This window comes from Vicugna pacos, chromosome 31, assembly GCF_048564905.1.
Source record: "Vicugna pacos chromosome 31, VicPac4, whole genome shotgun sequence".
NCBI lineage: Eukaryota > Metazoa > Chordata > Mammalia > Artiodactyla > Camelidae > Vicugna > Vicugna pacos.
Genome location: NC_133017.1, coordinates 4,565,278 through 4,581,777, shown reverse-complemented (window position 1 = coordinate 4,581,777; position 16,500 = coordinate 4,565,278). Strand labels below are relative to the sequence as shown.

Here is a 16,500-nt window from a genome sequence, read left to right as displayed (position 1 = left end):
TTAAGATGCTGGCGGAGCCCTTATGGTACCAGAACAGACAGACCCACAAGGAGGGAGGTTTAATGCGCTGCTGTATTTGATGCCTGGAGCCATACACGAGGTTCTGGGTAAACAATGGTGACAGTGTCTTCCACTATGGGCTAAGCACATATCCAGCTACTCCGCCAAATCCCAAGGGCAGACTTCAAAAGTCAAAATCAAGCTGACATTCTCTGGTGTGTTTTTAGACTCAGAGCGAAGCAGTTGCTGAGCAAAAATGTCACCAGTGCCTCCTATGACAAAAGAGGAGGCACTGGCCTGGGGGCTGGGGAAGGGCTCCGGGCTTCGACTTCTCACCCACCAGTCTGTCCAGGGGGAGAAGGTGGTCCCTGCTTATGTTGCACCGATGCACCTAACTTGACTGACGCCTTGGGACTCAGCAGGTGGTGACAGGTTAGGTGAACGGAGCCAGCCTTTGTGTAGCACGGTGCTGGCAGCTATGCTCTCAGCAGTGCTCACGTTCCTAAAACTGACCACTCATCTCCAAGGAGAAGAAGGGGAGTGCGGGCATGTAGATCACAGGGCCCTGTGAGGACAAGTACAGATCATGGACACGACATGACTTGCCCCTTCCTTAAGCCATAGAGGTATGTCTGGGAGGTACAGAAAATTCATCCAGAGCCCAATAGGCACCTCACGCAGGTGGGACTCGGGTTCCCTCTGCCTATTACTCACAGGGCTGGTCTCGACATTCTTTTTATCAATTATCTGGCATCTTTTCCTCCAACTTACCAACAACCAGAAAGTAGAATCTGATCTTAGTTAAGTTCAAGAATCACAGAGCACCGCCTCCACAGCGGGCCCGGCAGCACGTGACAGGTCCTCCGACCGTCACCTGTGGGACCCCCATGAGCGATCTCCAGACTCAAGGACAGAGGCCGTAGGCTGGGGGGACACAACTTCGCTCACTCTCCCCAGCAAAGGGGGACCAACTCTCGGCAAAGGCATCTCACCCTCTTCTGCATGAGGGACAGCACGAAAGATACACGGGGAAACAGAGCAGAAGGTGGGCAGCCCAGAAGAGCTCGTCTGCACTTCCAAGGCAAAGTGGGGCCGTTGACTTAATCACAGTGACAAAGTGAGAATGAGCATTTCTCTGTTCTGTACCATACTCCGTGATAAGCCTTTCCCTGCATTAGGAGTTAATTCGGAAGTCCCTGGCAGTGTTTCTGATGTCCTAACCTGGCATGGTGGCTGTCGGGCAGGAAGAGAGGGCCTGAGACGAACAGGTGCTGGGCCTGGGGGGCAGGAGACACTGGCTCCAGCCCCAGCTCAACCAGCGCCTCGTTCTGCCTCTCGGGATTCAGCATCTCATCTATAAACAAAGGGTTGACACTGTCTCAGGACAGGCTTCCCAACAAAAATGAAATGAGAGCCATGTAAAGAAAGTTTCCCAGTTGCCACATTTAAAACGGTAAACAAAGAAACAAACCAACAAACAAAAAACAAATACTAGAAACAGATTTTAAGAACAGATCTTACTTAATCTACTGTATTTAAAATACTAACATTTTGACATGTAATCAATATAGGAAGTAACATGATAGTTAATATTTTTTTACTAGACAAGCCTCAGCGTCTGATGTGCATTTGACCTACAGCACATCTCAACACAGACCAGCCTCCTCCCCAGTGCTCCTAGCATCAGTGACTGTGGCTACTCTATTGGACAGCAACTCCAGGGGTCCCACCAGTGGTCCTGGCTGAAAAGCGGGAGTAAGTGTCCACACTAACCCTAAAAGGATCTCTCTGAAACAAAGGCAGATTCACTTTTAAATGTCTGTAATCCGGTGGGCTGCCCCTGCCTACCCCCTTGGCTACAAGACAGTCCTCTTCCTTGCTGATCCCTTTCTGGATGTAGGGAAGAAACCTGGCACACAGCCAGGGTGGACTGGCCTCCAGGGAAACTTACCTGCTGTCTGTCTCCAGTCCCATGACGTCCTCCTTCTCAAACGAGATGCAGAGGAGGGTGATCTCGTCCCCAGACTTTTCGGGGTCCCCATCCAGCCACTTGGACTTGGGCAAGATCAAGAGTGAGTGACTCAGTGAAGTCCTCGATCCTCTTCTCCACCACCCTGCAGTCCTCGTAGATTGAAGGCCACGTTGGTGAGCGACTGCTCGGCTACCTCCTCATGCAGCACAAAGACAAAGAGCTGAGAGTCATTAAGCGTGGTGCCATACAGCTCCTCTGCACGTGGAGATTCTCGAAGGCCTTGGCCGAGAGGTACTCGGTAATGGTGACAAGGCCCACGACCTTGCGGTGGGTCTGAAAGTCGCTCCACCCATTCTCAGGTGCATAGTGGTGCCTGTAGTGGATACAGATTGCCCACTGGGAGCCGCACGGGCTGATCTGGCTCAACGAGGAGATTCGCTTATAGATGCAAAAGAAATTCTCCTCTGAGATGATCCCCACGTGTTGGACCACCACGGGAAGAGTCTCATAGTCCTCAGCACACTGTACGTAGTCAGGGATGCTGATGTTGCAGGCCCTGCCGAGAGGGGAGAGGAGATCGTGGTACATACTGTGCTGTGGGCTGTGGGCCCATCTGGGTTGCGGTGACCTGGTGTGTACCAGACAGAAGGCAAGGGAAGCCAAAGCAAATCCGGGGGTACAGTTTGTCCTCAGAGTCTGCACATGGCTACCGTAGCTCGGATCACATTACCCAGCATTTGGTCTAGGCTTCCTGCCCCTGCAGAGTAAGGTCATTTCTTGTTTTCTGTTTCCAAGCACTTAGCAAGGCCCTGATGGAAAATCACTGCTCAAAAATGCTGAATAAATAAATGAACAAAGGAACTGCTTTCCCCAAACCCCTTCAGCAGAATATAAAGAAAAGGACCACAGTAGGATCCAAAGATCTGGATTTCTATCCAATTTATTTGAACTCCTAAGCTGCAGAATAATGGATAAGAAAACTCTCCTTGGGGAGGACGGTACAGTTCAGTGATAGAGCACAAGCTTAACATGTATGAGGTCCTGGGGTCAAAGCCCAGTACCTCATTTTAAAAAATTAAACAAATAAATAAACATAATTATCCTCCTCAAAAAATATTTTTTAATTCAAAATTCAAAAAACACCTTGCAATTGACACATCATTGTAAACTTGAATAAACTGCAATTAAAAAAAGAACTCCTTGACTTACAAGAATATATCTGGATTACGCAAGTTTGCAAATGTAAAATGCCTAGGGTACCCCCTGCATAAAAAGGGGGGACTGTACAAATTTACTATCACAACTTTATGAGCAATATTTCCTTTTGGGGGGATTATAACCTCTCAGAGCTAATTTTCTCAGATTAAAAAAAAAACAAACATTACCTGATTCTCAGTACTGCTGAAGAATCAGATAACCCTAAGAAAGCATCTGACTCACAGAGGTTACTCAATAAATGTTTGTTGAATGAATGAATAAACAAACAATGTGAATGCTGCTCCCTGCTACAGACCATCATAATGGCACTGCCTGGAAATCCCAGGCCCACGTTCCATCTGACTCTACACTAACCCTGTGTGTTTCTCTAAACCCCAGTTTAATCATGAATAGAAATGAGGGCAATAACACAAACCTCAAATTGTTACTGAGTCATTAATGAATTGTACCCCAACATTGCAAGATGGAATCATTAAGGAAAACTGGGCAAAGTGTCCAGAGGCCCTTTTCATATACTCTCTTAGAATCACATGGGAATCTACATTACATCTCAAATAAAAAGTATAATTTTTTAAAGAGGTTATTGAGGTTAAGTGAGCTCACTGTCTCAAAAATTGAACACACAGTACAAATAGGACAATGCCCAGCCCATGAGATACACTCACTTAACATTCCCACTGAACCCACTGGTCCCTTCATCTTCAGAGCACAAGGACGGGTCCTCGTGGAAATAGGCCACTGCACCTGAAGCTAAGAAAGTTAATGGTGCCCAATTCCAAGATCCCCTGTCACCACCCTTTTTCTAATTTTCTATTTGAATTTTTTTTCTTTTTATTAAATAGAAACTCCCAATTGCATAGCCTTCACCTGACCAGATATCATGATTGCAGCCCTTCAAAACCTGACCACAGAGATCATGATGGCAGCCCTTCTTGGTGAAACAATATAATGAAAAGCCATTTCCACAAGATCTCTGTGTAAATCTACTAGGGAACTTCATCCTGGACTGAGGAAGAGGACTGGGGGGGGCCATCTCAGGCACGGAGAACTATGGGCCACCTGTCCCACGATGGACTTTAGACTCAACCCTCACCCTCCAGGAACTTCAAAATACACACCGACAGAGTGCTATGGACAAGATTTTTTTTTTTTAAAACAAATCCCTGAATCCCTAGCAGGTCTTTTTTCTACCAAGACACAAATGGCTTATGTGTATAATGTTTCATAAAAGCCCTAAAAAATTATCACCCCAACTTGACACATCAAGAAACAGAGGTAGAGAAGTTTATCTCATTGTACAAGATTAGAAAGAGGCCACGTCAGACACTGTATTTAAATCCAAGCCCTTGCTCCAGTGCTCACAATAGAAGTATGACATACTGCCCCTTTTCTGCTCTCTCCCTGAAATAAATCTCTGAAGAGTCTTTTCTGTGCCACCTGGAATCACAATCACATCAATTTTCCACAAAGAGCTATGTCACCCCTTGGAGGACTTATCAAAATCTAAAGGGTTGGTTTGAGGGGAGAGATTTGCATTTTCTGTTTCTCAAAGGAAACATGGCTTTAAAGAAACTGAAAAGCACTTATCTAGTCTAAGCCCTCATTGTGCAGAGAAAGAAACAGAGGCTCAGAAGAGATGAGGAAAGGGCCTTATTAACAAATATAGCCTCATTGCAGCACCAAGCCAGCCCTGGGCACTTCTGGAGGAGGATCTGGGGGGCCCAGGAGAATGAGTATTAGAAAAAGGAAAGAGAAGAAGCATACAAGGTCTTGTCTCTACACCGCCATACCATGAAATTCCACCAAATTACCTAGTATGGGTGCAGCCAATATTAAGGTGGGCTAAACAGGATATAGAAACCTGGAATTCTCAACCATAGTGGAAATTCCAACATTTACTGTGCTTTTTTCCCAGTTCAAGCATCAGTTCAGTGGGCGCTCTGTACCAGGGACTACACGAGGCCTGGAGTTCTCCCAGATACAGATCTCTATTACCACGTGTGCAAACCACATAAAGGCCACCAGAAGAAAAGTGCCCACAGATAAGATGGAATTACTGAAACTGAAAACTGCCAACCAGCATATATTACTAGCAAAAGCGGTGCTGCTAGAAATCGACTCATGGACATAGAAAGCAAACTGTGGTTAGCAGGCAGGAAAGGGAGGATTAATGGATACACATTAATAAATATAAAATAAATCACAAGACCTACTATATAGCACAGGGAACTATATTCAATTTCTTGTAATGAGTTGTACTAAAAACTATCTAAAACAAATGTATATATATATGCATATGTTTATAACGGAATCTCTGCTGTACACCTGAAACTAACATTGTAAATTGACTACACTTAAATAAAAAATAATTTTATATAATAAGTAAAAATAAAAGCAACGCCATTAAGAAAAAATAAAAGAACACTCTAATCCCCTTAGCTGTATGTGGTGGAGAATTCTGGTTGCAAGCACCAACTCCGCTGGATCACTCCAGCACTGGCTGTCACTCTTTCTGACCCTCAGAGAGTCACTTGGCTTCACTGAGGTTACTTTTCTTTTCTGTGAAAGGCTACAGTTGCAACTAACGATGTGTAAAATCTCATCATTCACAAGCCCAACAAGTAGTGAGGACTTCCCATGGGCCAGGCACTGGACAGATGAAAAGATAGGGTCCCACATATATTCATGGGTAGAAGTTTATGCCATAAAGACATTAATTCTTCCTGTTTTCATAGACAGATTTATTGCAATTGTGATTAGAATTCCTACCAGATTTTTCATGGAATGTAACAAGTTAGTTTATGGTCAGGAATAGCCAAGAGACTTCTTTAGAACCACCACTGGGGAGGGGTGGCTAGGTCATTCATTTCCACTGGTCTTTCTGAAGTGATGAAAACGTTCTGGAATAATAATGGTTGCACAACAGTGACTATGCTAAAAGCTGCTGAATTGTACCATTTAAATGGATGGACTTCATGGTGTGTGAACTGTATCACAATAACGCTGTTATATGAAAAAATAATTCCTGACAATTATTTTTCTGTTTATACCACTAGTCTGCCCCAAAATTTAAGAAAAACAAAAAACCAAAACAAACCAAACTGTGCCAGGAGCTCTTTAGGACTGCAATGTCCCTGGGTCTCCAAGGCCTCTGGTGGTGCTGTTCCTGTTACACAAGCTGGGCTGGGCTAGTTAGAGACTGTAACTATCTTTTTAAGATCGATGGTCTCACGTTTCACCCTGGGAGAGGGAAGGAAAGAGGATGTCACAGCCTCATGCCTTCAGTTCATTTTTAAATGAACCAAGCCTTGCTTTCAACACTGTAAGCCCTCACACTATAAAAACACGTGACATCAACAAGCACCGCCATCATAACACCTGAAAGTGTTCAAGGTACTTACCTGGGGCAGAAACACTGAGGGAGGAGACCGAAGCTCGCTCAGCACTGACGCTCCCTTTTCCCGACTCCAACTGGAGAAGATGGGCGTTACAGCCTGAGGCTCTCAGCCCAGGGAGCAGTGCCCACACAGCTGATCTGGTCCTCAGGGAGCTGGAAAGGGAGAGGAGGGCAGCCCCGGGGTCGCGGGGCAGGGAAAGCAGAGGCGGTTGAAACGCGGGCTGCAGCCCCGCTCAGAGGCCAGCCCCAGCCCCTGCCCAAGCCGCCCGCCCCCGTCCGGGTCCGCAGAACCGACCCGCCCGGGACACAGCCCGCCCAGGGGTGGGGACGGGCCGGCGGCCGAGGAGAGGAAGCCCGGGAGGAGAGGAAGCCCGGGAGGAGAGGACTCGCAGGAGGGAGAGGAGAAGGGGACGCCAGCCGCGGACTGAGGGGAGCCAGGCTGGGTGAGAGGCGGCAGGGGCACACCTGGCCCTGGACAGCTGTGGCCGGGGCGCCGGGGCAGGTGGCGCGGGCAAAGTGGTCCGGCCTGAGCAATTCAGCTGAACACAGGCTGACTGGCGCCCTGGGGGGCTGTGACAGGTGGACGGCCCTCCCGCAGCCTCCTGACCCCTTTCCCGGGAGCCCCACAACTTGCATTTCCACAGCCAGAGTCCCCAGCCCCAGGCAGGAGCCAAAGTCCTACCGGGCGACAGAGCTGAGAAGACTTTGGGCCTATCCCTGGCTTGGAGATGGAGCTTCCAACCAGGGGACCAGCTAGCACTGACTGCGCTTGCGTAGGAGGGCCAGAGATCCTCTCTGGATTCTGCGAGAGAAGGTGGGACAGCGAGGGAGGGAGAAGATGAAAGCGGGTGGAGAGGAGGGGAAAAGTGGGGGGAGACACATGGACAGGAGGAGCAGAGAGAAGGGAGGAATCTGGAGAGGGGAGGGTCGTAGCGGAGCTGGAGAGAAAAAGCTTTACCTCTGGGGCACCCCGAAGGAGGCAGCAAACCTGCCTCTGTACCCTTCTGTAACCCTTCAATGCCCGCAGCTCAAGTTTTACCTCCCTGATCCAGCCCACCATCCGATGCTTCTGCAGAACCGCTACGGGGATCACACCCGTTGCCCCCACGCGGAGTTAGGTTTCCTGTTGCTCTGGGAACCAAGCACCCGTAGGTGTTGTCACTCAGAACTACCTTGGGAAGAGTACATATTCCCCTCTTACAGGCTGGGAAACAGGCAGGCAGGATCTCTGCCTTAGCTCCACTCTCCCAGGTGTTGGGCTGGCGGGGAGCGGGATGGTAAAAGATCAGAGCCCCAGACAGAGCAGACTGCCTGGTGTTGTTGCAGTGTCCCCATCCCTCCTGGGTAAACCACACCCCACCCTAGTGGAAACATCAAGGGCTCACAGTAGTTCCCTGGGTGTGGGAGAGCTGTCCTCATGTGAAGGAAAAGTCCAGCTGGGCTATCAAGCTAAGTCACAAATCTAAGTGTGATAAGTGTAGGTTTACTGATCTAAATTCTGCTGGGCTAACTTGTAAATCTGAAGTTTAGTGTCAGTTTATTGGGCTTCCAAACTAACCCATAAATCCAAGCTCAACAAGTGTCAGTAACGTGATCTATTACAAATTGATAAGCTCCAGTGTACTGATTCCTTGCTTTTTGTTGTTTGAGCCTTATTGTCTAATACCCCCTTACTTGTAATTAAGCCTTTAAAACCTCATGTGCACGTCTTGGAGGTGCTCAGAACTTCGGAGCAGAAGCCCCTCTGAGCCCGCCGGCATAAGAATTCTGAGTACTCCAACACTCCGATTGGTGCTTGTTTCTTGGCTGTCCTGTTTCCGTAACACTCAGCTCCAGTGCCCAGCTTTCAAGGTAGATAGGAGTGTTACCAAGTCCAAATTCATTCTCCTCAGTGCAGGACAGGCCAGTAAGTTGGGAGACCAGATGTTGGGGCATGGAATAGCAAGTTTCTGTAGGCCTAGATGGCAAACTAATGTCCTGGAAAACCATATCCCCAAGTCACAATTCAGGCTCCTTTCCAACGTGCTTGGTTGTTGCAAACTTCTTAGTGTAGGAATCCTTTCTTTTTAGAATCCTTTGTTCTTGCAGCTATCTGCCTGGGTCAGATCCCTGTAAACCTCCAACAAAACAAACTTTATTTTCTCTTCTGCAATTTGTTATCTTTTAATGAATGAAAAAGTGTTAAATATCCTTAAAGGTCAGAGCCTTCAGAATAGGCTCTCCTGTATATTTCAGGCTCTAGGCAACATTGTTTTAGAAGCAAAATGAAGCCTAGGAGACAGAGGGCAGGGTTAAATTCAAAGGAACAGATCTAATATGGAGTCAGATATGTTCTGTTCTATTACTCGGGCAGAAGCCACTTGAGGATTTAAATCCCTTTAAGTTAAAAATAAGTAAAAGTTTTAAGGAATTTACACACATAGGTGGGAATGTGCAAAGCATACCTGGAAAAGCACCAAAAGGATAGTAAACAGTGGCATTTCCAGAGAGGGTTGAAAGAACAGAGGATGAGGGAAAACTTCTTTCACTTGTGTATTTTTGTGCTCTGTTTGAGGTTTTTTTTTAACCATTTGCTTGTATTTCTTTTTCAGTTAAAAAAATGTGTAATGGAGCAAAGGAGTAACTAGCTTAGCAAATACAGTAGCCATGGAATCACTGAGTCATCACTTTTGATTTAAGCCAGAAAGCATTTATTGACTCTCTCCAATGTGCTCATTCCTGTTTTAAGACTTCTTTAAATATTATTATTATTATTACTATTACTATTATAACTATTATTACTTTTATTTTATAAAATAATAACGTAGTATACCTCACCCCTGCCCATGGCTGGTGGAAAACCAACTGGGTTTTTATTGAGTTGTTTTCCAAGGAGTAGAGATGAGTTATAAACCGAACATATCTACAGGGCAAAACAGAGGCACCCAGAAGCTGAGAGAGAAAGCCTCCAGGACACTACAAAAAGCTGCCCAAACTGCCTTCTCCATGGCAATACTGAACTAGGAAAGAACAAATCTGTCTCCATATTTGATCTGTTCCTTTGACTTTAACAAAGCCAAGTTAATATGCTCCGGTCTTTTCATGGGTTATGATGTCACAGAGGAGATGGACAGGTCAACAAGGAATCACTCTGCCGTGATCACGGAGCAGGGGAAAGGATGGGCTGCAAGATGTATGATGCAGCCGCAACTGTGCCCGTGCTTCTAGGCAGGTACTCAAAGTCGACTCAACAAAGTGTCAAACACCTGTGCCCACGTCCCCATCACCTGACATGTAATAAAGAGAAATGAAAACCTATAAAAGGCCAATACCCTTGGTGGGTATACCGTCCAAAGAGCAAAGTCACAGTTTGACAACTGGCCATCCCGGTTCCCTGGGATTTATCCTTGGAGAACCTTAAAAACCACTCCTCTCTCCTCAAGAAATGCTGCATATTTGTCCTATCTTTGGCTCAGGGATGGAGCACGTCCAAGGGAACTTTAATGTCTCCACAGATTTGACTGTCTTTCTCCGGGTTCACTTGTCCATTCCAAAGAGGCCTGAGCTAAGTCCATCCTCCGTAAGATCTATTCCCTCCAGTGACAGCTCATTGAGCCTGCAATTAAAAGCCAATTGAATAAGACTGTCCTCAGCTAAAAAGTTCACCCACCCTTCACTGTTTTCTTAATCTCTTCTCCTGGCTAATTGCAAAAGACTAATACCTCCCTCCACCAAGCTAACCAACTATGTCATTTTGTCTCCCCAAAGAGAAAGTAAGGTCCATAAAAGAAGAGACAACTGCATAGTCACCTCTGAATTCCTAGCATATAGTAATGTCAATAAATAGAACTATGATTATTGCTACTTTCCTTTAAAACCTTTCTGGTTATTTGAATGAGACCTTGGAAGAGAGGTGTTTGCTGTCCATTATCTTCATCCACAAGACTCTGGAGGCCTTTTTCGGAATGGCTGTTCACTGATTCATTCAAAACACAACTTATCAATCAAGGAGTAGCTGTGCTTTTCTGCCAGGAGTTTGTGGTCACTCTCATGCCAGAACAGATTTAACCTATATCCTTATTTTGGATTTGTTATTTTTCCCCTCTTCCAACAAAATTGACTTTCCTTACATTCTTGCCTTGAGGAATTTTTTCTTCCATTTTCACCCTTTAGTAAACCAAGATTTTCGGGATGGACATGGCCCATAATATGATCACCCATCCAACTCCTAGTGTGAGAGGCCTGGGGCTCACCTCCTGCCCTCCTGTCAAGGCAACTGAAAATCAGTTCAGGAGCCAACCAGCACCCCAGGGCTTCTAAGGCTCGTGTATCTCTCAGAATCCCTGCTTTCTCGTTTGTCTTGGCTTCTGAGAATTCCCTCTCACTTTCTTGACAATTAGTTGTGCAACTTGAAAGATGAGGAAGGAAGGTTTTATTTCTTAATCAGCATTTTAAAGCACTTGTCTAATGAAGGTTTCTAAGAGTTTCTAGAACCCTCCATTGCCGAGACAGAAACCACACTAGACATTTTCTAAATTTAGCTCTCATGTGCATTTTTTCTTTGCTTGTGTTTTCTTAACTGTTAACAGACATTATTTAATTAAAAAAAATTAAGGCCCTAAGTAGGATAAAATACTGAAGGGGCAAACAAAATTAAAAGGCAAAACAGAAAAATGATAAATACTCTACAAAGTTAACAGAATACATACACTATGTATCAGATCAACAAATCTCAGTAACAGCTAATTGAAACATGACCATGAGGTAAAATTTCTCTCTTGTCAGGGCATGGCCAACAGAAAATACAATTAAACCAACAAACTAATATCTTAAGTCTGGCATGGTACAGAAGGCTACAAGCTAAATGTGTCTTCTTCTGGAAAAGAGGGAGACTCATCAGCTCTTTTCTGTGGAACCTGAGCCCACGGGAGGACGGTGAAGTGAGCTCTGTAAGTACCCAATTAGCAACGTGATTGATGAATAAATAGACGTGAGCTTTGATGACAGAGATGATACTACTATTCATTTCTTCTGTAAAGTATGACTTCGAGTTCAGTGATCAATACTTTGGCGTCCTCACGTGTTGAGATTATAGGCAAATGCACAGCCTGGGCCCAGACCTCCTCTTTCAGCTCGTGACACTGCACTTAGATGTCTCAAGGGCACCTCCAACTCCACCTGCAAAGAGCTGACTTCATGGTGCTACCCCCATAGCCGTCCTGCCCAGGGCACCTGGTCGGGGGGTAAGGTCTCACTGCCTCTCCCAACTCAGGCCCATCACTCACAGATGTGAATGGATCCCTCCTTCAGGGCACAGATATACTCAGTCACAGAGTCCCACCACCCTCACCTGACCTACCAGATACTGGCACTCACTCAGCACTGACCCTGTGCTGGAGACCACGCTGCACACTGTGCAGAAGTTATCTCACTGGATCTCCACAACAGTCCTGGGAATTGGGTACATCACTGCTTCAATTGATTAGATAAATTGTTTCACTTCCTTGAGTGCATGATCCAAAGTGACACGGCTGCTGAGCCACAAGCCTGGGCCTGAAAACCACTTGAAAATTGAACACTGCTACACCTCGCAGCCACCCTACTCTGACTCATCACATCACCTCCTGCCGAGCCTTCTAAATGTTTCTAAGCATTCTACAAGACAAAGTGAACTACGAGAGCACCCCACTCCCCTACATAAAATCTGTCAATGACGGTCCACTGCCCTTAGGAGAAAGCCCCACCGGGCCTGAGCACAGCCCAACGGCTCAGCATCCGCGTTCCCTGCGTGGCCGCGCCGCCTCACACACCACGCAGCTCTACCCGTGCCGTGTCCAGGACAGGGATGCTGACTCCGCACAACCCAGGGCTTGTCTCACTCGAACAATGAACACCTTCTTCAGTGTTCATCTTCTTCATTGCTGACACTCAGAAAAATGTTTTCTCAGGATGAATCAATATCTTTTTCCTTACAACTTCCTTTCATTGATAATGAGCCCCCACCAAAAGAGATGAGACCTAATTCTCAGTCTCCTTATCAGTAAAGTGAGAATAACAGGGAAATATGTGAGGTTTTAAGAGAAATAATATTAATGTGAGGTTGAGGGACAATTCCATCATACAGTAAGCACTCAATATGTGCTTACTTAATATTAATAAGAATATATTGCATTCTAGCAACTTTCAATCAATGTTTTATGACTTTGTCCAACAGACTACTGATAAACTGTTGGACGAGCCCCTTTGAGCAGATCAGCACAAGCGTACTGGGAGAGGTAAGCGGGGACTCCAGTTACAGCTGCAGCCACCCAGCACTACGGGGCGGGGGCAGTTTGCTCAAACTCTTACATGTTGCTTGAGCATTTAGTTGTCATTATTGAATAAAGACAGGTGTTCTTTAGTCAAAGCTCCTGAAACATAAATCTTCAAAGACTGATGCAAATTAGGTTTCAAGTACAACATTCTCACTATAAATTATTTGAAAACTTTAGTCTTAGCTCCTCTGCACATCAAAAGGGAATGTTCTTAATGTATCTGACTAAATACAACGAAAGGGTTTTTTAAAAGAAATTAAGAAGAAGCCATCCTGAATAAGCTCTCAGTATCATCTGCAAAAAGCCCCACCCAAAGGTCTCATTTCTCACTTCCACATAGGGGTTCAGGTAGCTTAACTTGGGTCTTGGTTTCTTATAACACGGTGCGGGGAATAGTTGTGGACAGATATATGTAGCAAGTATATAGCTAGGGTATTTGCTGTGAAGGGATTCTAGAAATAAGAAGATTGATAATATAGTCCCACCCATAAGAAACTCAGCCTTTCCATTTACAACAGCATTAAAAATAAAATGAGAGATTCATTTAACAAAAATTTACAAGATATGTACATTGAAATTTTTGAAGTATCACCAAAATAAATTTTAAAAGATCTACATATATGGAAGACATCCCAATTTCATGGAATCATAGACAATATTATTAAAAATGTTAAGACACCTCAAAGTGATCTACATATTCAGTGGAATCCCTATCAAATTTCCAGCTGACTTCTTTGTAAAAATTGAAAAACTGATCCCAAAATTCATATGGACGTTCAAGGGGCAAAGGGCAGCCAAAACAACCATGAAAAAGAATAAGTTGGAGAACTCACTTTAAAGGGTACTAAAATGCTATAGTACTAAGTCAGTATGGTACTGGCATAAGTTTGGATAAATAAATCTATGAGACACAATAAAAACCCAAGGGGAAAAAACTTACATTTACAGAGAGTTTTCCACAAGGGGGCCAAAAACACTTCATTAAAAGAATAGTCTATTCAACACATGGTGCAGGGACAGCTGGGTATCTGCAGGCAAAAGAATCAATCTGGAATCGGAACACCCATATTTTATATAACAAATAAAAATTAATTCAAAATAGATCACAGACAGAAATGTGAAAATTAAACCTATAAACTTTCTGAAAGAAGACACAACATAAATCTTTGTGGTCCTATGATAGGCTTTGGTTTCCTAGATACAATACCAAGAGCACAAGTGATAGAAGAAAAAAGCAGATAAACTGGACTTCATCAAAATTAAAACCCTTTTCTTATAAAGGACATCATCAAGAAAGTGAAATGACAGGGGAAATGGGTATCTCAAGTTATAGAGTGTGTGCTTAGCAAGAAAAATAAAATAAATCAATACATCTAATTATCACCCCTGTAAAGAAATTGTTTTAAAGTTTAAAAAAATATAGTGAAAGGACAATGTGCAGAATAGAAGAAAAATTTTGCAAAGCATGTATCTAATAAGAGAGTAGCATCCAGGATATATAACAAATGCTTACAACTGAACAATACAAGAAAATAGACCCAAATTTTAAATTAACCACGAATTTAAAAAGATATACAAATGGCCAATAAGCATATGAAATGATGCTCAGCATCACTAGCCAAATCAAAATCAAAATGAGATCTCATTTTACACCCACTAGGATGGTTATAACCAAAACACGGACAATAACAAATGTCGTTCAGGAGGTAGAGAAACCTCATATCCTGCCAGAGGAAAGGGACAATGGTGCAGCTTCTTTGGAGAATTCTGGTATTTCCTCAATAGCTTAGAGTTATATGGCTCAGCAATTCCACTCCTACATATAGAGTCATCCATCAATATCCCCGGGGGGTTGGTTTCAGGAACCCCACACCCTGGATACCATAATCCAAGGATGTTCGAGTCCCTTTACAATCAGCCATCTGGATCCATGTAGTGGAAACTACAGGTATGGTGGGCCAAATGTACAGCCAACAGAATGAAAACATATTCTCATAAAAAATTTCACATCAATATTCATAGCAGTATCATTCAGAGTAGCCAAAAGTTACTAACAATATCCATCCATCAATGAACGGATAAACAAAATTACCAAGAATAGGCCCACAAACATTTGGTCATTGAAACTTTGACAAAGGAGGTGAGAACATACAATGGAGTAAAGGCAGCCTCTTCAGCAAATGGTGTAGGGAAAACTGAACAGCTGCATATAAATCACTGAAGTAAGACTACTCCCTCACAGCATACACAAATATGAATTCAAAATGTGTTAAAGACTTAAACATGTAGACACGACACTATAAACCTCTTAGAAGCAACCATAGGCAAAACATCTGACATACATCTAAGCAATGTTCTCCTAGAGCAGTCTACTCAAGCAATAGTAAAACAACCAAAAATATACAAGTGGGAACTAATTAAACTTACAAGCTTTTGCACAGCTATGGAAACAGTAAGCAAAACAAAAAGACAACCTAAGTATGGAATGGGAGAAAATATTTGCAATAAATGAAACTGATAGGGGCTTAATTCCCAGAATATGTAAACAGCTTTTACACTTAATAAGAAAGAAAAACAAACAATTCAATTCAAAAATGGGCAGAAGTCCTAAAGAAATATTTCTCCAATGAAGATGTACAAATGGCCAGTAGGCACATGAAAAAATGTTCAATATCATTATCAGAGAAATGCAAATCAAAACTGCAATCAAGTATCACCTCTAACCAGTCAGAATAGCCATCATTCAGAAGATCACAGACAATAAATACTGGAGAGGCTGCGGAGAATTGGGAACACTCCTACACTGTGGTGGGAATGCAGTTTGGTGGAGCCATTGTGGAAAACTGTATAGAGGTTCCTCTAAAGACAAAAAATTGACCTCCCATATGAACCAGCAATCCCACTCCTGGGCATATATCTAGAAGGAACCCTAATTCAAAAAGGCACCTACACCCCAATATTCACAGCAGCACTATTTACAATAGTAAGACATGGAAACAACCTAAATGTCCACTGACAGATGACTGGATAAAGAGGTTGTAGCATATTTGTCCAATAGACTACTATTCACACATAAAATAATAATAAAATAATGCCATTTGTAGCAACATCTATGGACCTGGAGAATGTCATTCTAAGTGAAGTAAGCCAGAAAGAGAAAGAAAAATACCATATGAGATGGCTCACATGTGGAATCTAAAAAAAAAAAACAAAGAAACAAAAAGATAAAATTATCTACAGAACAGAAACAGACACAGAGTCATAGAAACCAAACAATGGTTACCAGAGGGAGATGGTTTCTGAAGGAATAAATTGGGAGTTCAAGATTTTCAGATACTGAGTATGTAAAGAATAAACAGCAAGTTTATACTGTATAGCACAGGAGAATATATTTAATATCTTATAGTAACTTATGATTAAAAAGAGTATGAAAATGAATACAGGTATGTTCCTATTTAACTGAAGTGTTGTGCTGTACACAAGAAACTGACACAACATTATAAACTGACTAGACTTCAATGAAAATATATTTAAATAGACCAAAAATGAAAACAAAGAAAAAGGATACTATCAAACATAAAGAATAAAGTACTGATTCAGGCTACAATATGGAAGAACCT

At 43.6% G+C, this 16,500-nt stretch overlaps 1 protein-coding gene across 1 annotated transcript in view; it reads right to left on the bottom strand.

Annotated features, from left to right (window-relative positions):
* Window positions 1-2,128: 2,128 nt before the first annotated feature.
* The window catches only part of LOC116277476 (uncharacterized), a 126,840-nt gene continuing 112,468 nt past the window's right edge, over window positions 2,129-16,500 (bottom strand). The window contains exon 4 of the mRNA XM_072952715.1: window positions 2,129-2,528. Coding sequence (XP_072808816.1) covers window positions 2,395-2,528 — 134 coding nt within the window. The 3' untranslated portion in view covers window positions 2,129-2,394. The remainder of the gene's footprint in view (window positions 2,529-16,500) is intronic.